At 51.2% G+C, this 26,880-nt stretch overlaps 1 protein-coding gene across 1 annotated transcript in view; it reads right to left on the bottom strand.

Annotated features, from left to right (window-relative positions):
• Window positions 1–22,404: 22,404 nt before the first annotated feature.
• The window catches only part of ARHGAP19 (Rho GTPase activating protein 19), a 61,565-nt gene continuing 57,089 nt past the window's right edge, over window positions 22,405–26,880 (bottom strand). Inside the window, exon 12 of the mRNA XM_055119014.1 lies at window positions 22,405–25,456. Coding sequence (XP_054974989.1) covers window positions 25,446–25,456 — 11 coding nt within the window. The 3' untranslated portion in view covers window positions 22,405–25,445. The remainder of the gene's footprint in view (window positions 25,457–26,880) is intronic.

The raw sequence follows: 26,880 nt of genomic DNA, 5'->3' as shown, positions 1-26,880 counted from the left end.
ACGGAGCTGGGGGCTGGCTGCCTTCCTGCCAATCAGCCTCGTCTGTGCTAGCACCTGGCCCCGCATCTGGTTCATATTAGATGCTCAGTAAACGTGAAACTGGACATCCTGTTTCGGGAAGCTCCGCCCCTCGGGGCAGAGACAACGGGAATCCCTGCTCCCTGCTCGTTTCCCACCCCCAGGACGCAGGCAAGGAGAGCTCCTGAGGACTTGGCCTCAAAAGCCAGGAGGAAACTTCCAGCATCTAGTAACCGTCTGAGTCCTGTTTTCTTAAATGATTTTTCATTAAGGTCGTTCAATAAATATTTATTGCGCAGGTGCCATGAACAAGGCTCCTGATGCTGAAACTTGTCATAATAAGTGACATGAAAGTGTCATCATTATTGACGTTAGAGGGAAGTTAATAAGTCAGCGTTTTCTCCGGCCAGAAGTCGTGTAGTTAGTAAGTATTAAATTCAAACTGTACATACTAGCAGCTAGCGCTTAAAAAAAAAAAAAAGCAAACAGCTAAAATGGAGATAATTCTTTTTTCTTTTCTTTTTAAGAAATGATTCGTTTCTAGATGGGGAAAAAAGCACCAAAATCGTTTTCAGGCACAGAGAATTGATCAGTCTGGTAGGGCCATATCCTAGCATTTTCCCTGCAGACCCAGGGCACTCCTGGATCCAGGTCTCTATCACTGGGGAACAAAATACATCTCAAGTTCGACATCTGGAGGCTCTTTCCAGGGTGGGGACTCCCGTGAGAAGTTCGTGCTCTCTCTTGAACATATACTCCTCTTCTCTCTCCTCTTACACTTCTCTAAGTGGCTTTCTTTCAATTGTTTCAATAAAAACAATTTTGCTTCACATAAGGAAAAAAAAAAGTCTGACATCTCTCAAATCAGTTCTAGACAAGTCCCCTTCCAAAGTCTAGCAAGAATTGTAAAGAACTTGGGATAGATGTGAGTCTGCAGAGAATCAAATTTCAATTAAGTGACTGAAAATAAAATTCTGAATGGGGTGAGGGTGTGGCTCAGCCACAGAGCATTGATTTTGCATGTGTGAGGCCCTGGGTTTGATCACACACACACACACACACAGCCACACAAATTCTACACACATAGCCACACAAATTCTGAATGAGAATGATTCCAAACTTAAAATTCTATGCACAGCCAGTCAAATGTAAAGGTAGGATAAAAATATTTGGCAGTGAGTGTGGGGAACAGAGCAATAGCTCAACAGACGGAGCATGAGCTTTGCATGTGGGAGACACGGGGTCCCTCTGCAGCACCACACGGTCCCCCATGCACTGCTTGAGCCCCAAGAAGTGTTAAGTGTGACCCCCAAAGAAGATGAAGAGATTTTCAGATATGGAAATCTAAAATTTCTGGCTTTTCTTGTATCCTTTCTCAAGAAACTCTTAGAGGGTTAGAAATTCTGTTCAACTCACCCAAAATTGTGTTGGTGTTGACCCTCTTGTTTTCCCTATTCTTGAAAGTCTTGTGCTTCAAGTTCTGTTTTCCATCAATTTAGTAGACAGAAGATCGATTCAAATAACTATCATTATTCAGAAGTTATTTCATTTTGAGGACCGGAGAAAATAGTACCGTAGATAGGGCACTTGCCTAACATGCAGCCAACATGGGTTCAAGGGTTCAATCCCCAGCACCTGGTATGGTCTCCTGATCCTCACCAGGAGTGACCTCTGAGGTCACTCTGAGCACAGAGGCAGGAGTAAGCCTTAGCACTGCCAGGTGTGGCCCAAAAACAATAACAACAACAATACAGAAGTTCTCTCAAATTTATTAGCAATGGATCTTTCCTTCAAAGTCATGTTTGTCTTTTGCAAAAGTTAAAACACATAAAAACACTGTTGATTTGGTTTCTATCCACTGACTGTTGTGAAAGTTACTGCACAAAATTAATGGGGGAAGATTATTAAATTGGAATAACATTTATGCCCATAAATTAGTGAATGGATCCTTGGCATTGAGGATGAGCCACCATTACCATCACTGCCTTCACCCACACACAAAGTGTTCATTCACACACATCACTTCCTTCACCCACACACAGCATTAACTGCTCCTGTCCGTGCAAGAACACGCCCCTTAGAGCTGTCCGCAGAAGGCTGAAATTGATGCATCCCTGGCTCCAGTCTCCCATTTACTGGAAACTCGGAGAAAAGATGATCCCACCAATGGCTCAGCCAGTGCTTACTCCGCAAAATGCAAGTGGAGCACGGATGGCCTCCTGGTCAGAAGCCCTGGGGTCTCCAACTTGTTAAATAAAAAGACGGATTAAGTGGGATAGAGAGAGAATCTTTTGATTTATCGCATTCAAAGGTGGGTCAAGGCACTCCCGGGTGCAGCAATGTAGCCATTCACAGTGGGGGCAAGGTGGAAGCAATCCAAGTGTCCCTTGAAGAAGCGCTAAACAAACAGGTGCATACTGCAATGAAGTAGCAGTTCCCCCTAAGAAAGGAAAGATTCTGGCACACGCTACAGCAGGGATGACTCTCAGGGACACTGTGGTCAATGGAAGAAGCTGGCTACAGAGGACAAATCCTGTATGACCCCCACCCCCCGCCCTTTCCAGCTAGGAGGCCCTCAGCGTGTCAGAGAGTTCTAAAGATAGAAGGGAAGTGGAGGCTGTTTGCATGCGGCTGGAGACTGTGGTTTGATGGGTATAGGGTTTCAGACTGGCAGCAGAAAAAATTCCCAGAGAACTAATATTACACAACGTGACTATATTTGATTGACACCACTGAGCACGGAATGTTTTTTTTTTTTTTTTTGCTTTTTGGGTCACACCTGGCGATGCACAGGGGTTATTCCTGGTTCATGCAGTCAGGAATTACTCCTAGCGGTGCTCAGGGAACCATATGGAATGCTGGGAATCGAACCCGGGTCAGCCTCGTGCAAGGCAAACGCCCTACCCGCTGTGCTATCACTCCAGCCCCTGCTTTTTTTTTTAAGTTGTTGAGCCACACCTGGCATGCTCAGGGCTTACTCCTGCCTCTGCACTCAGGAATCACTCCTGGCAGTGCTGGAATCCCTCCTGCGATGCTGGGGATCAAACCCAGGTCAGTCGCATGCAAGGCAAATGCCCTACCCACTATTGCTCCAGCCCCTAAACAGAATGCTTTCATTTTTATTTTCTACAGTCCCGTATCTGTGTTATTTTTTAATGTTCCTCCCCCCTTTCCTTCACTTTTGTTGCTAGTGTTACAATGACTGAGGGTTACGTACCCTTTGGGGCCCATCTGCTGGGTTGTGGTGCTCCCATGTTGGGTTGGGTGCTCCCATGCTGGGCTGCCATCTCAGTGGAGTCACGATGCTCCTGTTCACTAGGCGGCAGTGTTCCAGAGATTGTGCTCTGTGGTGGCCCCGGAGCAATTATTATAGGGAGTGCCAGCAGGATCTCATTCAGCATATGGGGAGGTACCCGGGATCTGACTCAGGCTTGCTCAACCACTGACCCATCCCCTGGACTGTTATAGTTCTGTATCTGCTTTATTTTTTTAATAAGAATTTTATTTTATTGAATCACCATGTGGAAAATTACAATGCTTTCAGGCTTAAGTCTTAGTCATACAATGCTGAAACAACCATCCCTTCACCAGTGCCCATATCCCACCACCGAAAAAAAAAAAAACACAGAAAAACAGAGATCAACAAATGGGACTACATTAAACTAAAAAGCTTCTGCACCGCAAAAGATACAGTGACCAGAATACAAAGACTATCCACAGAATGGGAAAGGATATTTACACAATACCCATCAGATAAGGGGTTGATATCAATGGTATATAAAGCACTGGTTGATCTCTACAAGAAGAAAACATCCAACCCCATCAAAAAATGGGGCAAAGAAATGAACAGAAACTTTACCAAGGAAGAGATACGAATGGCCAAAAGACACATGAAAAAGTGCTCTACATCACTAATCATCAAAGAGATGCAGATCAAAACAACCACGAGATACCACCTCACACCACAGAGACTAGCACACATCCAGAAGAACAAAAGCAACCACTGTTGGAGAGGATGTGGGGAGAAAGGGACCCTTCTACACTGCTGGTGGGAATGCCGACTGGTTCAGCCCTTTTGGAAAACAATATCGACGATTCTCAAAAAATTAGATATTGAGCTCCCATTTGACCCAGCAATACCACTGCTGGGAATATATCCCAGAGAGGCAAAAAAGTATAGCCAAAACGACATCTGCACTTATATGTTCATCGCAGCACTGTTTACAATAGCCAGAATCTGGAAAAAACCCGAATGCCCTAGAACGGATGACTGGTTGAGGAAACTTTGGTACATCTATACAATGGAATACTATGCAGCTGTTAGAAAAAAGGAGATCATGAATTTTGTATATAAGTGGATCGGCATGGAAAGCTTCATGCTGAGTGAAATGAGTCAGAAAGAGAGAGACAGACATAGAAAGATTGCACTCATCTATGGTATATAGAATAACAGAGTGGGAGACTAACACCCAAGAATTGTAGAAATAAGTACCAGGAGGTTGACTCCATGGTTTGGAGGCTGGCCTCACATTCTGGGGAAAGGGCAACTCAGAGAAGGGATCACCAACTATAATGTAGTCGAAGGCCATGCGGGGGAAGGGAGTTTCGGGCTGAATGAGGGCTAGAGACTGAGCACAGTGGCCACTCAACACCTTTATTGCAAACCACAACAGCTAATTAGAGAGAGAGAACAGAAAGGAATGCCCTGCCACAGTGGCAGGGTGGGGTGGGGAGAGATGGGTTTGGGGAGGGTGGGAGGGATGATGGGTTTACTAGTGGTGGAGAATGGGCACTGGTGAAGGGATGGGTTCTCGAACCTTGTATGAGGGAAACATGAGCACAAAATTGTATAAATCTGTAACTGTACCCTCAACGGTGATTCACTAATTAAAAATAAAAAAAATTTAAAAAAAACACAGTACACCTCCCATCCCGCTCACCCCGGCACCCCGCACCCCCCCCCCCGCTTTGTAACTGATAAATTTCACTTAACTTCTATTTACTTTGGTTACATTCAATATTTCAACACAAACCTCACCATTATTGTTAGGAGCACCCCACTTGAGTCAGACCTGTTGTGAAGAGAAATGAGGTCATGCAGCCACTACCTCATGTGGTTTTGGATTTCTGTACTTTAACAACTAAGTCCAGGAAGATTTCTTCCGGATATTGGATCATTGCAAGCTTATAAACCCCATCTGTGGTCATCATAATATGGCGGTCTCCACGCCCTTCATCCCCAGGAAGGGACAGGCGAGAGAGAGAGAGAGAGAAATACCTTTCCCCTCCTGGGCGGGCATGGGGTCGCGGCTTAGTTCTCAGGCTGGAGACATTCTGCACGTAGCTGCCTATGTTGAAATTGGTTCAGCTGGGTCTGGATTCACGCTCGTGCAGCTGCGGAGGGGCCACATGCGCGTGTGGCCCCTGGGGTCACATTTCAACAGCGGCAGGAGGGCTGTATCTGCTTTAAATACAATTGCAAAGAGGTAGATGGGGAGTTGGCAGACCTGAGAAAAGGGCCAGAGAGATAGTGCAGTGAGCAGGGCATTTGCCTTGCACTCAGCTGACCTGGGTTCAATCTCTGGCATCACGTTTGGACCAGGCACTCACCCAGCAGCTACTACAGACTGCTCACTCACTCTGCTCCACTCCGGGCCAGGCTATGTGTATAAAGGTTGGGGCCCTCTGAGAGCAAACAGAGAAGACACTGTCCAAAAGCCATCCTCCCCTTCCTCCTTCCAACAACGTCAATTCTATCTGGTTCTCCATCTGGCTCATTGCGGGGGTGGGGGATCTTTCTTTTCATTTTCACTTTTTTTTTAAGGGGTAATTTCCTAAGAGGTACTCAGGAGGCCCAGAAATTACTCCCTGGAATTCTCAACCACCCTATCTAGTGGGTCAATAAGGGTCCAAGGATGAGGTGCTTCTTGGTCCCTGGGTGCTGGGGACTTCCAGGGAACACTTGCAGTGCTCCAGAACTCAGCTGGCAAAGCTCAGGAGACCAGGCGATTGAACCCCATACAAGGCAAACACCTTAACCCATAGCACAGGTGTGTGTGGTTCGGAGGGTAGGTAAGATACAGAGGCGACCAGTATGACAATAATAGTTGGAAATGATCACATGCTGGATAGGAACTGAGAGTTGGTAAAAGTAGGTAAAGGAATAAACAGGCCAATCTTTCAGTATCTGTATTGCAACCACAATGCCCAAAAGGAGAGAAAGACATAGAGAAAGAGAGAAAGAGGGAGAAAGAGAGAGAGAGAGAGAGAGAGGAGAGAGACAGGAGAGAGACAGGAGAGAGAGACAGGAGAGAGAGAAGTACTTGCCATAGAGGCAAGCTGGAAGCAGGGGAGAGGGAGGGAACCTGGGGACACTGGTGCTGGGAAGTGTACACTGGTGGAGGGATGGGTGTTGGAACACTGTATGACTGAAACCTAATCATGACCAGTCTTGGAAGGGCCTATCTCACATAGATTCAATTTTTTTAATTAATCAATCAATTAACTAAATAAAAGCACCTTAACCCCAATACCCACTCAAGCAAATCGATGAACGACGGGAGGACAGTGCTACAGTGCTACCCCAATACTATCTCTCTAGTGGGGTCTTTCTTAATCACTCTAAGTTAGAGGTTCCCGAGTTTATTTAACCCCCTGCCCCTTTTCAGAAAAATAAAATTACTCTGGACTTCTTCCCATAAACAAACCAACCCAAAGTATTCCCCAGTTGTGCCCTAGGGCCCTGGATGGTTGAAGGGGGCAGGCAGTGGGGAATAGCACCCACTTTGGAGAAGCACTGTTGTCAACCAGTTAGAGTATCAAAGCCAAAGGAAGAGCATTGGTTGCCTTGCAGATGTTCACTTTAACAACCGTGCGAGACAACACCAGCCAGTGAAGCCTGAAGGGAGGGTGCCGAGGGGCTGCTGGGAAACTCGTCCTCACTCTTACAGAGAACGAAGAGCAACCCCCACCCCTGGGCCTGCCGAGAGGGGCCACACGTCCTACAGGGAACTGGGCGATGCGCTAAGCCCAGCCGAGTCCGTAGAGAAAGAGCTTGATGATTGTCTACACCGTGGCACCTCGGAGCCACCCTGCAGGGGCCGTACCCCACGCCTCCTCCCAACGCCCTCACTCCCCACTTCCTATGACGCGCCCTGATGGAAGCCCTTGAGGTTTCAGCTGGTCCCGGGTGAATGTTCTATTACTTGCAGCCAAAGGCCAACTCCAGGGGCAGGGCCGGCTGCCAACACTCCCTGAGCAGTTGCTCGATGCCACTCAGCCAACGTGCAACCCAGACCCACCTCTCAGCCCGGTCCAGGCCGCCCGAGTCAGAAATTACTCCCATCTTCTAGGAAAGGAGACTGCAATCCGGGGGCCAAGAGCAAGTTGTCCTCTCTTTGAGCTCAGGGATCACTCCTGGTGGGACTCGGGAGTCCAGATGGGGTGCCAGAGAGGGAACCCAGGTCCACCACGTGCAAGAGAAGCTCCACGCCCACTGTACCCTCACTCCAGGCACCAGCTTGACCCGTCTGGTGAAATTGGAACTGAATCCCAGGTCTTCTGCTCTACTCACTCTGCCAACAGTGGGGCGAGCTCCGTCACCGTGTTCGTGGACTCTCCCTTGCAAGGTTAAAGGTCTGAGCTGGCAAGCCAGCGCTGCGGAGGGCATGTACTCCCTCTATTCCGGACACAGAGCATGCGATGGACGGTTCTGTCTGGTCACTCAAGGCCCATCTCTGTGCCACCTTCGCTTCTCTCTGATTCCACTTCACTAGAATCATGCCTACAAGCAGATTTCTTCTCATATCCCATAAGCCCAGGGCCAAAAACGTTGAGGGGGTTATTGGTTTCCCCCTTTGAGGTTTCCCAGCCATGCCTGGGTCACGGGACCCTCTCTTTCCTGGGCTGACTCCTGGAGGTGCCACCTCCTGGCTCTGCCCATGGCAATCCAACCCCTCTGTGTGTCCACTGGTCCACCCTGACACAAAGAGACCAACTGGGCTTCCCTGAGACTCATTCACCTGCTCACCCAATCCTTACTGCAGGCCAGCTCCATGCCCGGCCGCACGGGGTCAGGCGCTGGTGCTACACTAGAGAGACCCAGCCCTGCCCCCTCCAAGTTTATGGCCCGGCTGGAACCCAGACACAAAACGAGTTCATGCATGAGTGCACAACTCCAAGGACTGTTCCAAGGTAGCACTCCTCAACGGGCACCAGTGGCCCCTGTGCACACCCAGAACACTCCAAGGGGACCACAGGTGGAAAATCGTGTAAGTGGGGAGGACACAGCATGAAAGGTCAGCCCTTAGGACGGAGACACCACAGAAAGGGGACGTGGGTGGCTGGGCCATGGCGGCAAGCACGCTGAGCAGCGCGGCCCCGTGACAGGAACGCCGCTCTACGGGAGGAGCTGAGGCACTTCAGGGAGAGGCCCAGGCACGGAGGAGGCGTCCAGGGCGCAAGGCCTGGGTCTTGCTCCACCTGCGGCCCCCCACAGGAGGGGAGCTGGCTGGCTTGGCTGCCCTGCTCACGTCTCTGCCACCAATTACGAGCCTCCTAGGGGACGGAGGAAAGTGTGACGCAGAGTTGGGACAGGAGGCGGGTGGCAGGTCCCCGCGCGGGCGCTCGGGGTGGGCCGAGGGCCCTGCGCACGCCGTCACCGGCCTTTTCCTGGCTCCCACCGAGGCCCCCAGCAGGAGGCTCTGGTGGCTTCTCGGGCTCCAGGGTCCCTCTCCAGCTCCTTCTCCTGGCTCCGAGTCAAGCCCTAAATGAAGGCACGCTGAGAGAGATTTCCTGCGCCTAACAAGCCAACTTTCCGTTTGCCACTGCCAGGCTCTGCCATTATCCAGCTCCCGGCCTGGGGACAAGGGCCCTGCCCGGCCCCCAAGTCACGGGGCTGTGAAAGGTTTCCTGGTGACCGGTCTGGAGGGACCATTTGCAAAACTCTCTGTGATCATAGGATGTGTCTGTGCAACGCACTGGCCCCCACCAGGCCCCTCTGGGGCCCCTTTCCCATCTCTCCTGCGCAGACAAACTCTTTCTTCAGGGAAGAAGGGCTCAGAACGGCTGGGTTGGATTAATTGCCACAAACACGGACTCTGCTCCAATATTCCCATTGCCACCGCCCTGACCCTACCTCAAGGCCCTGCCAGGACCTTCTGCCACCTGGTTGCCACCAGTTTTTCCCACCAGGCATCTATCAGAGGGGCTGCCTGGCCCACGCGTCACTCTAGTGTACCCCCACTTCTTTGTTTGTTTAGGGGTCACACACTCAAGGCTTACTCCTGGCTCTGTTCTCAGAAACCACCCCTGGGGGTGCTCAGGTGACCCGATGGGATGCCAGGGGTCAAGCCCAGGTCAGTCACATGCAAGGCAAACGCCCTCCCTGCTGTACTATCGCTCCGGCCCCTCCAGTGTCCCCCTTTAACCGCTCCCTGGATCCATCCACTCCAAGCCATCCCCCTTGACTTTGGGATCTGCCCCCACCCCTTTCCAGCTCAGATTGCCAACTCAGCACTCCCCACAAGTCAAGTGTCGCGCCCACCGCGTCCTGCACTCTGCCCATCCCAGCCTCCCTCACACCCGGCCCTCGGGCACGTGCCTACTTACTAGGAATCACTGCCTGGGGCCGCAGAGAGGACAAGAGCTGAGGCACTTGCTTTACACGTGGCTATGAGGGCCACATCAGCCCAACCCTGATTTGAATCCCCAGAGTCACCTATGTCCCCCAGTGACTGTCATGGGTCACTCCAGACCCAGGAGTGGCCCCTGAGCACCACCTGGGACAGCCCAACAACCCTCCCCCCGAATGAAAAATAAAAAATAATGAAAGCTTGCTAAGTGTTGGGCTCTGGGGTGCACTGTGGGCTTCCTGCAACCAGGGTGGCCCCGGTCTAGCCTTGCGGGTGGACCAGACATTGGAGGATACTCAAAGGAGGGTCGAGTTGATTGTCCCAAGCAGTAAAAGCCACGGGAGCTGTGGAGGGCGCGAGACTCTGTGAGCATCTGGCGGGAAGGGCCAGTCTGCCGTGGAGAAAGAGGGCCCTGGGGACAAGGGTTGGGGCTGGGGCAGCTCCCCTGAAAACAAGGGCCCTGCAGCTCTGGGACCTGAAAGTCTGCATGTGGGGATGGAAGGACAGGAAGTGGGGACTCTACACTGTCCTCAGCATGGAGGCCAGGAGCCTGAGGGGCGATCAGGGCTCCCAGAGCTTGCGAGGGCACCCCCAGGAGGGAAGGGGGTTGTCTGAGACATGACACCCCAGTTCGAGGGGACACATGTCTTTTTTTTTCTGCTTTTTGGGTCACACCCGGGGATGCACAGGGGTTACTCATGGCTCTGCACTCAGGAATTACTACTGGCAGTGCTCGGGGGACCATATGGGATGCTGGGAATCGAACCCGGGTTGGCTGCATGCAAGGCAAATGCCCTACCCGCTGTGCTATCACTCCAGCCCCTCAGCACATGTCTTACATGTTTGGTCTTGTACAGACCAGAGTTTGAGCCTCCAAACAAAAGTAAATAAATAAATCTCATTGTGTCTACAGCAATAATGCCAGGGGAATCATGTGTGGGGTGTGTGTGTGTGTGTGTGTGTGTGTGTGTGTGTGTGTGTGTGTGTGTGGTGCCAGGGATCAAACCCAGGGCCCCTCACATACAATGCATGTGCTCTACCACTGAACCACGTCCCTGGCTCGAAGGGAAATCTATTGCCGAACTGTCATTCAGATGAAAGTACTCCTGCCTCCCCACTCCCTGCCTCCTTACCAACGCAGAGTACTGTGGGAAATGGATTTCTACAAGTGGTTTCTTCTAGAAACCAAGAGCTAAACCCCAGATTTCCACTTCACTGAACAAAGGGAGGCAGAGGCAGCAGCCATCCTGTGAAAACCCTCGTGACAGGGTCCTAAGATAGCACAATGGTTAGGGTACTTGCCGTGCGCATACTCGGTCCTGTTTGATCCCCGGCACCACCTGGTCCCCACCACTACCTGGTGCAGCCCAATAGGCCCCCAAGGGATTCCCACAGCCCCCGCCTTGAACTGCTGGTCTAAGCATCCCCAGGGGGTGTCCCCAGTTCCACTGAGCACCACACGGAGTCCCCTCCCCCCAGAAACAAACCACCTGAGCACATGAGGCGGACACCCCAGAGCAAGGCAGCAGTCAGGGTCCTAGAGGCAGGAGGGGAGCCGGCCTCCTCGCTGCCTCGGGGAGCAAAGTACCCCTGAGCATCCTTCACCTCCCACGGTCGCCTGTGACCCTCAGACCTGGGGCGCATAGAAGGTCGCCTGTGACCCTCAGACCTGGGACGGATAGAAGGTCTCCTGTGGCCCTCAGACCCGGGATGGATAGAAGGTCTCCTGTGAGAGAAGCGATCACCAACTACATTGTAGTCGAAGGCCATGTGGGGGAAGGGAGTTGCGGGCTGAATGAGGGCTAGAGACTGAGCACAGCGGCCACTCAACACCTTTATTGCAAACCACAACAGCTAATTAGAGAGAGAAAACAGAAGGGAATGCCTTGCCACAGTGGCAGGGGGTGGGGGGGAGATGGGATTGGGGAGGGTGGGAGGGACACTGGGTTTACGGGTGGTGGAAAATGGGCACTGGTGAAGGGATGGGTTCCCAAACTTTGTATGAGGGAAGTATAAGCACAAAAGTGTATAAATCTGTAACTGTACCCTCACGGTGATTCTCTAATTAAAAATAAATAAATTTAAAATAAAAAAAAAGAAGGTCTCCTGTGACCCTCAGACCCGGGACGGATAGAAGGTCGCCTGTGACCCTCAGACCCGGGACGGATAGAAGGTCTCCTGTGACCCTCAGACCTGGGACGGATAGAAGGTCGCCTGTGACCCTCAGACCCGGGACGGATAGAAGGTCGCCTGTGACCCTCAGACCTGGGACGGATAGAAGGTCGCCTGTGACCCTCAGACCCGGGACGGATAGAAGGTCTCCTGTGACCCTCAGACCTGGGACGGATAGAACAGGCTTTCTCCGGGCCTGGCGTTCCAGAACCAGCCCAGTAGAAGGAGAGTCGGGAAGGAGCAGCCAGTGGACCCTGCTGTGGGCCTCGTGCCCTGAGGACTTGCCATCCTCACCACGAGCCACCAGCCTGGTGCCTGACACACAGACTTGGCACAGTACCGAGGCACAGAACCGCAGAGACAGGTGTGGGGGCTCTCAGAGCACCTGCGGTGGTCTGAGGGCAGGACCCCCCCAGTTCCCGATTTCCTGCCCCATCCCCGACTTTCCTGAGCCTGGGCCTTGATCCGGGCAGCCTGGTGTGGCCTTTGAGCCTCAGACCCAGAGAGAGGCGACCTTCCTTCTTCCACACCCTTTCGTGTTCCTGGCAGCAACCCTGCGTTCCCAAGCCTGGAGTCTGCGTGGGGGAGGAAGACCCAGGCCCTGTAGGAAGGAGCCCACCCTCTAGAGAACAGTCGGGGAAGCCAGCTGCAGTAGCTTCAGGAAAGAGGAGTGCAGCCCGGGGAGCACAGAGCCCTCCCTGGGAGAGAGACGGCTTCTGCAGAGAAGCAGCCTTGGACGGGCTCTTCCAGAAAAGTTGTGCCCGTGACCCGCGAGAACCAGTGCTCTTTGGGGACAAACAGTGGGCTAAATAGCAACAGAAACCAAAACAGAGAGCTTTGTCTCTCTTTGAGCCTGCCGTCCCATTTTTGCAATATAACTTCCAGACGTCCTCACTCATGTATAGTCAAAGAATTTCACGGCAATACTGATCGTGTGACAGAACCTTAGAGATAGCAACATCTACTCAGGGGCCCAGAGATAGCGCAGGGACTAAGGCTGTTGCCTGGTACGCCATCTACCGAGGTTCAAACTCCCCATACTCTATATGGTACCCTGAGCAGAGCCAGACGTGATCCTGAACACAGAGGCAGGAGTAAGCTCTAGCACAGCTGGGTATGGTCCAAAAGCAAAAAGCAAAAGAATAAAGAATTTTGAGAGATGCTCATTAACCATAGAAGCCAAATCCAGAGGCTCATAAATAAATCAGAAAAGAGATAAGCAAACTGCAGGGAAGCTTCCGGACCCCAAAGTCATCATCCAGTAAAAAAATTAACTCCAGGTGTATCACCCTATTAAAAAATTCAGAATTCCTGGAGTGTGCAGCCACTAATGTCGCGCGACATCTCATATGCTGCACCACTGATATACCAGGAGTAGCACACCACATTGGACGGGATGCAAAGTAGAGGCAACCAATCTTGATTAGTTGGTAATGTTAGTAATGTTAGAACATGTTAGTAATCTCTTAGATAAAGACTCAACTGCTCCAGGGCGAGATACAACAATCTTCACACACTTTATTCTAAGACAATCTTTTTTTTTGATCATTTTTAGCAAATTAATCTTAAAAAGCAATACAACACAAATATTTAGGGCCTGTTCTTGGGGCAGGCTTGGGTGGTGGTTGGGAAAATTGGAAATAATGGTGGTGGGAAGGTGGAATGGTGGTGGAATTGGTGTTGGAATATTGAATGTAATAATTCATCATAAACAAATTTATAAAAATAAAATTAAATTTAAAAAAATAAGGAAAAAATTTCTATTCTTGGGCTGGAGTTATAGTTCAGTGGGTAGGGCATTTGCCTTGCACATGCCGACCCAGGTTTAATCCTTGACATCCAATATGGTTCCCCAAGCACCACTAGGAATAATTCCTGAGTGCAGAGTCAGGAATAACCCCTGAGCATTGCTGGTGTGACCCAAAAAGACAAAATAATAATAATAATTTATATTCTAGTGTGCCTTTTAGATCTGGTGCCACATTCATGGACTGTCAATTTTTAAATAATTATTTTGGAAAAACCAACGTATGCAGGACTTTGTGACTGAGAACTCTGGGTTCAACGGGACGAGGAACGGAGATCCTCTGCCCGTACCCTGCTGTCTCCGGTGACTCAGCAGTCACACCCATAAGCCACCTCTGGCTGGCGCCAGATAATCTCATCATCAGCCACCATCCAGATCACATGTCCTTCTCTCCTAGAAGGGAGCATAACATGACCATGCTGTTAGACCCCGAACCAGGCTATTTCACTTGGGGTGCCTCGTAGTGGGGTGGGTGAGAGCCCTCCCCACCCCCAAGGGACCCAGCCCCGGCAGCTGAAAACCTCCCAGCCGCCACCATGCTCACAGCCGCTCTCCACATGCTTGGGAAGAGCATCACTCTCGAGTGAATCTATTCCTGAAACGCACAGCTGCATTTGTGGCCACACGATATTTCACACCACACATCCTACCCATACTCCAAGATTACCACACCACTTTTTTTTTTCTTTTTGGGTCACACCTGGCAATGCACAGGGGTTACTCCTGGCTCATGCACTCAGGAATTACTCCTGGTGCTAGCTACTCAGAGGACCATAAGGGATGCTGGGAATCGAACCTGGGTCGGCTGCATGCAAGGCAAATGCCTACCCAAGTGTGCTATTGCTCCAGCCCCAACCGCACCACATTTGATAGGGTTCAAAGTAGGAGGCACTCAATACTAGAGGGAAATGTGCTTTTTTTCTTTTTACAGATTTATATATAAAAGATACACAGGACTCAACCTTTAACAACACGTAAGTGATTTCTTATAGAAGGGCATATTGGCCCCTGGGTGAAATACAACAATCTCCACACTCTTTCCTCTAAGGATACTTTTTTGCTAGCATTTTTAGAGGTTTTTTTCTTAAAACAAACAATACAAAATATATTATTTCGGACCTGCTTCGGGGCAGGGATTGGGGTTTGGGATGGAAACATCTGAAATATGGTGATGGGAAGGTGTAATGGTGGTGGAATTGGTGTTTGAATATTGAATGTAATGAAATATTGTGAGCTGCTTTATAAAATAAAAATATTTTAAAATTATTATTTTTATGTACAAAAAGAATGAATTCAAAGAACAGAGGGGCAGTTCGTAGAATCAAGAGAAGAGCTGGAGAAGTAGGTCTGCACGGGGAGGTGTAGGGTGTCCAGGAACCACCCTCTCTTTGTAGGGGTGCTTCCTGCAGCAGTTTAGATACTGCTTCCAAACCTCAAAGCTGCCAAGCTTGTGCTCAAAGCTGCACAAGGAACAGCACCACTGAGGCTCAAACCCTCGTCTCAGCATGCAAGGTAGATCCTTTAGCCACTGAGCCACCACTCACCTCCCCTACACATACCCTTGTCCATTTGTGGGGAGAGCTGGGGGAAAGGAGAGCATTAGGTCACACCCGGTGGTACTCAGGGCTTACACCGAGTGCTTGTGGGACCATATGGGAAGCCAGGAATTGAACCAAGATTAGTCACGTGTAAGGCAAATGTCCTCCCTGCTGTACCATCTCTCTGGCCCAATACACCCTTGTCTTTCAGTAAACAAGATATTTGACCTGGATGTTAACTTAAGGGACGCCTGCTGGTTCAATTGGCCCCAGGAACTCAGCTACACATATTTATTTCTAGAGTGAGTATATAATAGGGCAGGAGACATAGTACAGCGGGAAGGGTGCTAGCCTAGCACGCAGCAGACCTGGGTTCAATCCTCAGCATTCCCTATGGTCCCCTGAGCATCCTCAGAACTAACTCCTGAGTGCAGAGCTAGGAGTAAGCTCTGAGCATCGCCAGGTGTGGCCCAAAAACAAAAGAAAAAAGAAAAAGAAAGTATTATGGGCATATAGAATAAGTATATAATAGGTTGAAATTTTTTCAAGCTCACTTCAAACTATACATTTTAAAAAAGAAACATGAATATTTAAGCTCTATCCCCACCCGTCAAGTTTCCATCACCGGCTGTATTAGCTAAAGGAAGATCACTGTTGCCATCTAGTGGCAGAAATTGGTTACAGTCACAGGAAAAATCGGAATCTTCTCCCTCAAGACTTATTATCAGACTGTAGCACTGTAGCACTGTCTCCCTTTGTTCATTGATTTGCTCAAGAAGGCACCAGTAACGTCTCCATTGTGAGACTTGTTGTTACTGTTTTTGGCATATCGAATACGCCACGGGAAGCTTGCCAGGCTCTGCTGTGCAGGCGGGATATTCTCAGTAGCTTGCTGGGCTCTCCGAGAGGGACGAAGGAATTGAACCCGGGTCAGCCGCATGCAAGGCAAACTCCCTACCCGCTGTGCTATCGCTCGAATCCTTATTATCAGAAATAAAATAAAAATTTAAAAATAATAATAAAATAAAAAGAGGACTGGAGCGATAGAACGATAGGTAAAGCATTTGACTCACAGGCAGCTGACCCGGGTTCAATTCCTGGCACCATAAACAAGCTGCTGAGTACCAAGCCTGGAGAAAACCCTGAGCGCTGCCAGCTGTGGCCCACACCACCTCCTAAATAAATTAAAATATAATTTTTTTTGCTTTTGCTTTTTTTTGGGGGGGCAGGAAAACACCCAGTAATGCACAGGGATCACTCCTGGCTCTGCACTCAGGAATTATGCCTGGAAGTGCTCAGGGGATCATAGGGGATGCTGGGACTCAAACCTGGGTAGGCCGCATGCAAGGCAAACGCCCTACCCACTGTGCTATCGCTCCAGCCCCTAAGATACAAATTTTTTAAAAAATTTAAAATGAGAGATTGTTTATATCGCTTATATGTTGAAATGGCAGCTACTTAATTAGGCAAGTTCATCAAGGACTGATTGCATGCAATAATCACGCAATTGTGCTCAGAGCCACCACTGAGCACAGAGCCAGGAGTAGCTCCAGGTGGGGACTGCAAAGGGCAGGCAGAGGCGAGAGAGGGCAGCCACCAGGCATTGGCCTCTCCTGCCTCGCAGGATGGCTGAGCGGCAAGTGCTGTGCCCCAGACCATCAGCCGCCCTGTTTGCAGAGCTGGTTCCACCTGCACCCCTCAGGACCCGCATTCCCACAGACTCTGCACCCAGCACCAGGCTCCGCCCCCTGCAAACCCTGCCTCACAAAGCTGAATGCTCTGGGCTCAGGGATCATTCCTGGCAGGGCTCGGGGACCATATGGAGTGCTGGGAATTAAACTCAAGTTGGCTGTGTGTAAGGCAAGTCCCTATTCAATGGACTATCTCTCCAGCCTCTCCAAATTTTTAAATCTCATCTAATTAATCACTCAGCCTTGTCTGAGCAAAGCTGTAAATTCTGGGCTGAAGCAATAGTACAACGGGTAGGGCACTTGCCTCCATGCAGTCGACCTGGGTTGAATCCCCAGCACCCTATAAGATTTCCTGAGCCTGCCAGGAGTGATCCCTTAGCACAGAGATGGGAATAAGCCTTGAGCACTTCCAATTGTGATCCAAAACTGGGGGGAGAGGGGAGTTGTAAATTCCAACTCAGTATCACAATATACATTATAGTTTTCTTTTCTTTTTTTTTTTTTCCTTTTTGGGTCACATCCAGTGATGCACAGGGGTTACTCCTGGCTCTGAACTCAGGGATTATTCTTGGCGGTGCTTGGGGGACCCTATGGGATGCTGAGAATCAAACCCGGGTTGGCCGCGTGCAAGGCAAACGCCCTACCCACTGTGCTATCGCTCCAGCACTACATTACAGTCACACATCAAACATTATTAAAAATTGGACAGGGGCAGAGCAATAGTACAGTGGATAGGGCATTGCATATAGCTGACCCAGGTTCAATCCCCGACATCTCATAGGGTCCCTGAGCACCACCAAGAGTGATTCCTGAGTGCAGAGCCAGGAGTAAGTAACCCCTGAGCATTGCCAGGTGTAACCCAAAAAGCAAAAACAAAAACATAAAATAAATAAAGGTTGGACCATTGAAAAATTAAGTAAATCAATTAATATGTAGAAAGTTCAAAGCCATTTGGGGAAGCAACACCTTACAGATAACCTGGCCTCTCAGTCTTCTCCAGCCGTCCTGCCTGTCCCCAGAGCCTCAGTTTCCCCTGTGCCTCTCATCTCAACCCCTCACTTTGTCCAGCCCTGCCTCTCTGGACAGTCAGCACCACCCCTTCGACTCTACTAGGCCTGAGGACCCCCATGAAACGTCACCGGCTCAGCAAACACACATGAAGCTCTGGGTACCAGGCCGTGCCCTTCTCCACATCACCCCACCCCACCACCACCATCACACACTGCCGAGATAAGAGTTACACCTCCAGGAAGAATCCCGGGCCCTCCCTGCCCCACCTCCAGCTTCCATCCCCCACATACCCTTCACCCACCTCCAGCTTCCACCATCCCCCATGTACCCTTCACCCAATTGCTCCACCTTCCCCTGGTCCACAAATAATCTCCTTTATACTCTCTCAAAACCCAGGCTGACTGGATAGCATGCACGAACAGGTACACATGCCACATGCATGCATATGCACGCGCACATGCATACACACACACATACACACACATGCGTGCGCGCACACACACACATACACACACACACACACACACACTCCCATGAGCTTTCCCTGAGGTATAACATACACCCAGGGGAGTACATCCCGTATAACTGTGCGGTTCCTGAATCGCCCTCCTCTGAACTGACCCACGTAACCCGCACCTTAGAACCTCCCCGTGTCCACCGCTGGCCAGCCACTGACCGCCGTGGGCCCCCACCCCAAGTATAACTACTCTCCTATTTCCTGTCAGTGGAGATTCCCTCTGTCCGATTCTCTAGAGATGAAATCACATGGCCTGGGCTCCGTGTCCACGGGGCCTGACGAGCTTCCCCCCCAGTCTATGTCCGCTTCTGTTCCTAGGATGCCAAGCGTGGCCGGGAGGAATCGGGCCGTGGTCCTGCCGGACCATCATGTGTGCCTGCTGTGGGCGCTGCCCAGAGTGCCCCTCCGGGGCCACCGAGCTCCATGCTCCTGCTACACCTGTTCCTCCCCTGGCTTGTGCCCCGGATGTCTCGGCTCTGCCGCACTGAGAATCCCCCTCCCTCCACACTCGGCAGGGTGGACCCCAGCAGGGAGACTCTCAGGCCACACCGCTCAGAAGCACCGTGAGTGATGGGCACCACCCCACGGCTGGTCCTCACCTGGGAAGGAGCCGCTCAGCTGCGCTCTGGCAAGAGGCGCCCAGGGCCTCAGGGCGAGGCACTGGGCGAACCAGGAAGGGACAGCTCCTGCCTTCAGGCAGCCGGGGCCTCCCCTCAGACACAGCTCCTCTCTCCGCCTCCGCAGCCTCTCGCAGGCTCCGACACTTCAGCCTTCAGCGTGCTGAAGGCAGAAACACAGTGACTGCAGAAGGGGCTGGAGGGACAGATTCTGAACAGCCTGGGGCAGCCCCCGGGGCCACTATGCAGCCTCCCAAGGGAACCTGCCAGCCCGAGGGAACTGTACGTCTTAATGGGGATGTACATGTCTGTCAAAACAGAGTCAAAGGCGCGGCTGAGGTGATTAGAGATGAACGCGGGTGCCCTCGAGGGCGCTCCCTGGAGCTGAACATCCATCTCTGTAAAACGTCCAGAGCTCAGGCGGGACGTGAGAGGAGGCAGAGGGAGGTTAACAGGCGCGTGGGGCAGGGGCTTTCACACATCACTGATGTGTGGCAGGCAGTCACACGGCGAGTGCGGGCTGCAGGGGAGGTGGGTGTGGGTATCTAACTGCACAGCGCACACACGAAAAGCAGGAGACCCAAACTGCAGCAGCCAAACTTAAAAGTCTGCGGGAGGGATAGTACAGTGGGCAGGGCATGCAGCACTTGCATGGCCTCGCATGCAGCCAACCCGGGTTCAATCCCTGGCATCCCATATGGTCCCTTGTGCACTGCCAGGAGTAACCCCTGAGCATCACCAGGTGTGACTCAAAATGAAAAAAAAACAAAAAACTGTAGGGGGCGGGATAATACCGCACACGGCCTTGCACACGGCCAACCAGGCTTCCATCCTGCCACCCCATAAAGTCTCCTGAGCATGACCAGGAGTGATCCCTGAGTGCAGAGCCAGGAGTCAGCCCTGAGCACCACCAGACACGGCCCCCAAATAAACAAACAAAAATATGTGTCAAGGAGACAGGCTGGGGGATCGGAGGGAACCTGGGGACAGTGGTGGAAGTAAGTTGACACTGGTGGTGAGATTGGTGCTAGGATATTTAATAAACTCAACTTGGAATATATTTGTAAATTATGGAACCTTAATAAAAATATACTTTTGAAAATGAAAAAATATCCATTTTAATGTCAACACTACTCTCTGCTATATTTAGAAAACAGGCCGAGAGCAGCTGAGGAACAGCTGATTTGGGCTCGCAGCCTCTGCCAGGGTCTTGAAGCCGGGGCCGGGTCTGTGGCCTTCCATCGCCCACCTCCTTCCTGGCTCCTGAGCACAGGCTGCACGAGTCCTGCCTGGGCCAGTCCTTAAAGCCAGCTGGCCCGGGTTGAGGGGGAGGGAGCGGGGGCTCTGCCCAGCTCTGCCGCCTTTTATTTTGCTGACAGCAGCTCCATTAAGCTCTGTGTGTGTGTGTTCGCGCATAAACCCGGAGATAAAAACACTTAACAGACATATGGCTCTCAAGAGACAAGGAATTCACTGGCGAGTCACAGCAGGTTGGATGGTCAGTCCGGGACATCTTCTGGGGTCTGATCTCCATTCCCGAGACTCTGGAACTCTCTCTCTAGCCCTCAGGAAGATTCAGAGGTTTTGTTGGGTTTTGTCTGTTTGGGAGTTACACCCGGCAGTGCTCAGGTCTTACTCCTACCTCTGCACTCAGGGATTACTCCTGGTGTGCTCAGGGGACCATAAGGGCTGAACCACTGGACCACAGGGACTGAACGTGGGTTAACCATGTGCAAGGTACCCCGCCCCCCACCTCACTGCTGTACCGTCTCTCCAGGCCCCAGGACTTGAGCTATTAATGATACACACTCAGTTCTCAGCCAAGCTCAGTGATCAATCTCCTACTGGTCTTCAGGGTAACTCTCACCCCCCATCCCGTTTCTCTTCTGCATTCCTTAGCTTCCTGTGTACTACCTAAAAGTCTTTTCACAATCCCAGTTCATAAAGGTAACTCTTGCATTTTTTTTTTTTTAGGCGCTCAAAGGCTGTACCTGGCTCTGTGCTCAGGAGTGACCCCTGGTGGTGATCAGGGGTTCAAACCGGAGTCAGCGGAACTCAGGGCGAGTACGAGGCCCTGTGCTAGCTCTCGAGGTTCTGCTCCTGACAGTCAGTAACTCCTGCGGGTCCTTCGGGGATGAGAGACCCATCCAGTTCTGCGCAGCACGTGAGGAGCTAGTGTGGAAGAAGGGAAAGCAGGCACTGGAAATGGACCCCAGACATGGACGAGTTACCTTTCCTATTCTGGATTTAAGTAACTCCTTTGTTATCAAAAATAACTGTAAGCATCAGTGACCTGCTGGTATGAAGTGTATCCTTGGCAGAGAGCGAGAATTAACATTTAATGAGCACTTGCCATCTGCCAGGCGCTGTGCAAGGCTCGAGGTTCCCAGAAAGGCAGTCGTCAAGCAGGCCTCTGGGACCCTTGCAGAAGCGAGATACCCCCCCTCCCGCCGCCACCCCACCAAAAATTCCGAATGTGCACGAAACTTTCAGAGGATCCTGGGAGCAGGTTCCCTGTAAGCCCAGGTGAAATCTGAGAGCACAGCAGGTAGCCCCGGCCACCGTCCCCTCTCACACACAGGTCAGTCTCGCGCCCCATGCAAAGGCTGGAGAAACACCTGTCTTTCTTTTTCTTTCACTTACTCTTCTCTTTTTTAATTGCCAAACCTGCAGTGATTGGGGATTGCAAATTTCAGCCGCAGTCCTGGCTCACACTTTTTGTTTAGGGGCAGTCACACCTGGTGGTGCTTGGGGGCTGCTCTGTGCTCTGTGCTCAGGGGCCGAACTGGGGTTGGCCAGCAGCAAGGCAGGTGCTTCCCCGAGTGTGACCCCTCCAGCCCATCACTCCTATTTGGCTGCCGTGTGCTAAAGTTCACACAATCTCTTGTGGCGCCAGAGGCTGCGGAAGGCAGTGTCCCGCCACTAGGGTCCTGCACAGCACAGAGCCGGGACTCTGGCCTCACGGGCATGGCGGGCACTCCGCCATGGCGCCCTCCACGCCCAACGAAACAGTATCCCAACCGAAACAAAAGCTACAACTTGCTGCCGTGGCCGATTCACTTGCTTCGTTTACTGTTGGCTGATACACTTGTTTTGTTTACTGTTCCTGTAACTACAATGCTAATTTTTAAATGAGTCAAGATGATGTGAGCATCCGAAATCTGAGTGAGGCATTCTAAACTCGAACCCAGGAAACGAGGAAACACAGAATTCAAAATTCCGAGGGCTCCAATTTTATTTTCTGTCACTCAAAGCCCTTTTCTCTGAAGCCACCCACCCACCACAATGGAAAATAAGCCAGAGGGGCCCTTTCCTTAGAGGATTTCCATTCCTCGGAAAGGAGGCAATCTTCCCTTGAAATGATCCCATCTGTCAAAAGTAAAGAGGCCAGAGTCTGTGCATATGAAACAAAACAAATTTAATCTTAGAAGATGACATTAGTATAAAAGAAAAATAATACATATAATTGTTTCTTTACAGTTACATATATATATGTGACAAATAGTCAAATAAAAAGGAAACAATGGGAGGCAGTTAAGCTTATTTCTCTTATGAAGCGAGCGCAGGGGTGACTGAAGCAGTGTGCTCTGAAGAACGGCGCGGAAGGGAACGCTTTTCCCCACAGGTCCTGCCGGTCCCCACACATGTCTGGGGAGTGCTCCGTGGCTCTTTCACATCGACGGTGGCCTTGCACACGCCTGTTTCCATGGTGATTAAAGCATGCAGGCTATCATGCACACACCTCCCCGCCAGCCCGCCTCCCACTCTCCCGGGAAAGACACCACCTGAGCTGCCTCGGGAAAGCGGCCTTGCTACAGCGCGTGTGAGCCTCGGACTCTGCACACAGGTGCCTCTCAGGGCGCCCGCCTCCCCCTGGGCTAGGGCATTACTGTAAATACTGACCGTTCTGGTGTGGAGCCCAGTCTGATTTCACTAAAGGCTTGTGGGGAGAGGAGGTGGGGCTGAGGGCAGGGGGCAAGGACTGAGGGGAGGCGCAGAGTGAAAGCCCACTGCTCTGGGGGAGCATCCCCGCGAGATGGGCACGAGGTCCCGAGGCAGAGTGTGGAGAAGGCACCGTGTCCCCTCAGGGGCCACACCGCCTGCCACGTGACCCCACACTCACCGCTCAGCTCTGACCCACACCACCAGCCCCGCCTGGGGGTCCCTGCTCACTGCCGGTCACCTCTGGGTCCAGAGTGCCTTTGTGGGGGTCCGCTGTGATTCCAGCTGGGCAAGCACTCAACGGTCAGATCTTCCCACCCTCTCCACCACTCCGGAGGGGCTGGTGCATGCAGGGTCAGAGGCCGCATCGCCCAGCGCCAGCTCTTGCAGCCAGGCTGGGCGCAGCAGTTCGCTCGGGCTGCCCTGGGCCCCGGTGCTGCTCTGCACGCTCAGGCCGGTGCCCGCTACCTCTGTCTCGCGCTGTGCCCACCTCACAAGCCATCACAAGTGAGCACAGAAGGCCTTTCCAGACAGTGTTCCAACAAGAGAAAAAATGGACATAACATAACGGGATTTAAAAACATGTTACAGATTAAGGAAATTAAATACTGGCTCAAAAATACCCACCCCCCAAGTCAGAGGCGGGGGACAGTACCCTTCTGTAGCAGGTGATGACAGGTCTGTCTCTGAGTAAGACTTCACAGGGTTAGAATGGTTACGCAGCACGAGGCAGAGGGTCTGCTCTCAACTCCCCAAGCACAAGTCCCAATGTTTCACAGCTTCTCTAAGAAAAACGACTGACCGTCCCCTTTCAAGCAAGGGAAAACAAATTCAATAAATAACCTCCACAACACACACACACGTCCCCAAATATACACAGCAGCCACCCGTGGCTGGCTCTGAAAGCACGTGCAGCTGGCAAGCTCTCCAGAGGCTCTGAGTTACCGGCTTGTCAACTCGAGAATGTTCCCTGAGTCTCAGCCCCCAGCGTCCGGGCTAAGCACACCACAGACTCCCTGACCAAGATGTGTGCCCTTGGCGCCCGCAGCCCGGGAAGCGTGGGGTCCCGGGGCCGCTACAGCCAGCCATCTCGGAGGGGCTCCTCTGGAGTCACCGACAGCTGGCGAGAGCCATTCGGGTTTTCAGTCAGAAGAAACCTACAAAAGCACCCACAAATGAACCTGCGAGCACTTTAGAGAACGGCACAGCTGCCCCAAGGCAGACCGAAGAGCACCTCCCTACTCGAAACCATCTCTCATTCGCCACCCAGCAAGCGGGAAGGCCAGATTTTACATTTCCCTTCACTTCTGTGGCAAGAGCAAAAGAAACAAAGCCGAGGCAGCAACTGCTTCCCCACAGAGGCCCGGGAGAGACGCCACTCAGCTGCCGGCCGCCCCTCCCAACCCAGAGACCGGCCTCAACGCTTTTCAGGGAACAGCCCCGTGGACAGGGGCGCACTTCCTTCCTCAACCCCAGCTGGCCCACCAGCTCCCTCAGAAGACAATAGAAGCCCACCCCCGAGGGAGTCGGGTGGGCCTGGGGCCACGCACACAGAGCAGGAAAGCTCCGGCAAGCGGTCGGCGACTGCCCTGGAGTCCCGGTGACCAGAGAGAGGCTGCACGGTGATGCCCAGGATGACTCAGGCGAGAGGAAGTGAAAGGAAGTGAGTTTAGCTGCCACACATCACCGAGGACAGGGAAAGAAAGGTGTGTGAAGAGACAGTGTTTAGTAACTGAAATTAGTGGCAATATTGTTATCATTCTGCATTCTTCTTTTTCAAGACCACTGGTTAAATATTCTACAGTCTCAGGCCTGAGAAATAATTTAAAACTTCTAGTACAACTTCAAATTCTTTGGTCTCAAAAATAAGGTATGGAGGAGCACAGATTCGTGTGTTAGGGCTTTCCCAAGGCGGAAGATGAAGATGAGTGAAAGGTACCTGCTGTAGAGCTTATCTAGATTATATACCCCCCAAACTGACCTTACCAAAAACATAAACAAGAAACAGCGACAGAAATATGAAATAATCCCCCCAATACTAACAAAATGAGGACAAGCCCAAATCATCAGTAAAAATAATATCAATCTGCCAGAACTGACAGTATCAAAACAATAAAAAAAATTTTTTTAAAAAGCGAGCAATTTAGAACAAATTTCCCTGTTTTCAAAACCAGAATCTGCCCAAATACAAAAACCAGAGCCCACCTGGTTCTGCTCAGCCTCTGTGCAATGAAAGGTGCCCAACTGGTTAGTGGTTTCCCCCTATAGTAAAAGAATTAATGAAGACAAAACAGGAGTTGCTCGCGCCGGTTCAGAAGGCAGAATCTACAAACACCAGGGAGCTGGGTCGGAAGGAGCAGCCAGGCCACAGGGGGGCTGACGTCCACACTTCCCAAGGCAGCAGGCGAGCTGCAAGTCCAAGCTTCTCCACAGACAGTCACGTCACCTGGCCCACACAAAGGAGAAAATGCGGGGTGGACACAGGAGAACTCGGGCTCCTTCAGAGGAATCCTAGGTGGAAGGAGAAACCAGAGCATTTAGCACATGTTCTAAATAATTCTTTTTGCAAATATCCCACCTGCATGCTAGAGAATCTGCAGCCCTTTCTACACACTGAAGGTTAAGGAGTTAACCATGTCCATGGCAGTTACGGGCCCCACGCTCCTCGGAACCTAACTGGGCCCAGCGCCGCTCTATAGCCTTCGGTTCCGTGGATCTCATTTACCCTCGCAACAGCCGCAACCGGAGCTAATCCTCTCGCCGATTCACAAACAATCCGATGCCTACACAAGTTAGGCTGCCCCAATTCATTTATTTATTTATTTATTTATTTATTTATTTATTTCTACTTTATTTAATGTATGAGTTCTGCTATTTATTTAGCCATTGATTAAGCTGACTGAATTGGGTTGCCCCAATTTATGTGGTTATCACACCATGAAGCAGGGAATGGAACCCTAACCCAACTGAACGCACAGCTCCTGTCCCAAACACCACTGCGTCTCTCACCAGGAGCAGGTACCAAATGTGTCCTACACAGATGTAAGGCTCTGCTGTTAACTGGAAGGAAGAGAAAAAACACTGCACGCTGCGGACCGGAGTTTAACCCATGCATCCGATATGGTCCCTGCAGAGTCAGAAGTAAAACCCTGAGCACTGCTGGGTATGATTCAAAAAAAAGCAGATAGAACTTTCATCCTCGTGTTCAGAGGAAACAGATTCAAGAAAGAATAAATGGCCCCCCCTGGACAGAGGAATGGCTCAGATCAGGGGTAGGAGTGCCAGGGTCCTCCCCGGGGAGGCCTCTCCTTGCTTCCATGTGGGAAAGCACAACAGCCTCGACCTTCTGCCACAAGAGCTGAACAATAGCACCCCAGCCACTGGATGATCCCTTCATTCTAAACGTGCAGGGATAAGACGTGGGGTCCTCCGGCATGAGCTGTCTATCTGAACAGCCCTGCTGAGCGACGTGGTTACAGTCGACCCAGAAAAGGAACTGGTCCACATTCACTAAGCACTTTCACTGCACATCTGCACTTGGCTTCACAAATTATTTATACCTGTTCTTAACAAGGATAACAAGTTTTGCTTAACAAGTTTTCTTAACACGCAGTCTTAAATTTGCTTAGCTAGTACTCTTAAGGTGTTTCTCCTGTGTCCCACCCAGCCAGGAAGGCAGGGAGCTCTCAGATCTCTCCCTCAGCCCCAGGAGTGTTCTGAGTCGCTGCCCAAGAAGCATCTGTTAGGGGCTAAAGCCACAGCACAGTGGGCAGGGCACTCGCTCTGCACATGGTTGACCCAGGTTCAATCCCCTACACCCTATATGGTCCCCAATCTCGTCCCAGAGTGATCCCTGAGCACAAAGCCAGGAGTAAGCCCTGAGTATTGCTGGGTGTGGCCCCCAAACCAAAAACCCAACAAAAACAAAGAACTAT

Source organism: Sorex araneus, chromosome 11 (genome assembly GCF_027595985.1).
Source record: "Sorex araneus isolate mSorAra2 chromosome 11, mSorAra2.pri, whole genome shotgun sequence".
Taxonomy (NCBI): Eukaryota; Metazoa; Chordata; class Mammalia; order Eulipotyphla; family Soricidae; genus Sorex; species Sorex araneus.
The sequence above is the reverse complement of the archived record's forward strand: the minus strand, read 5'-3'. Positions and strand labels throughout refer to the sequence as shown.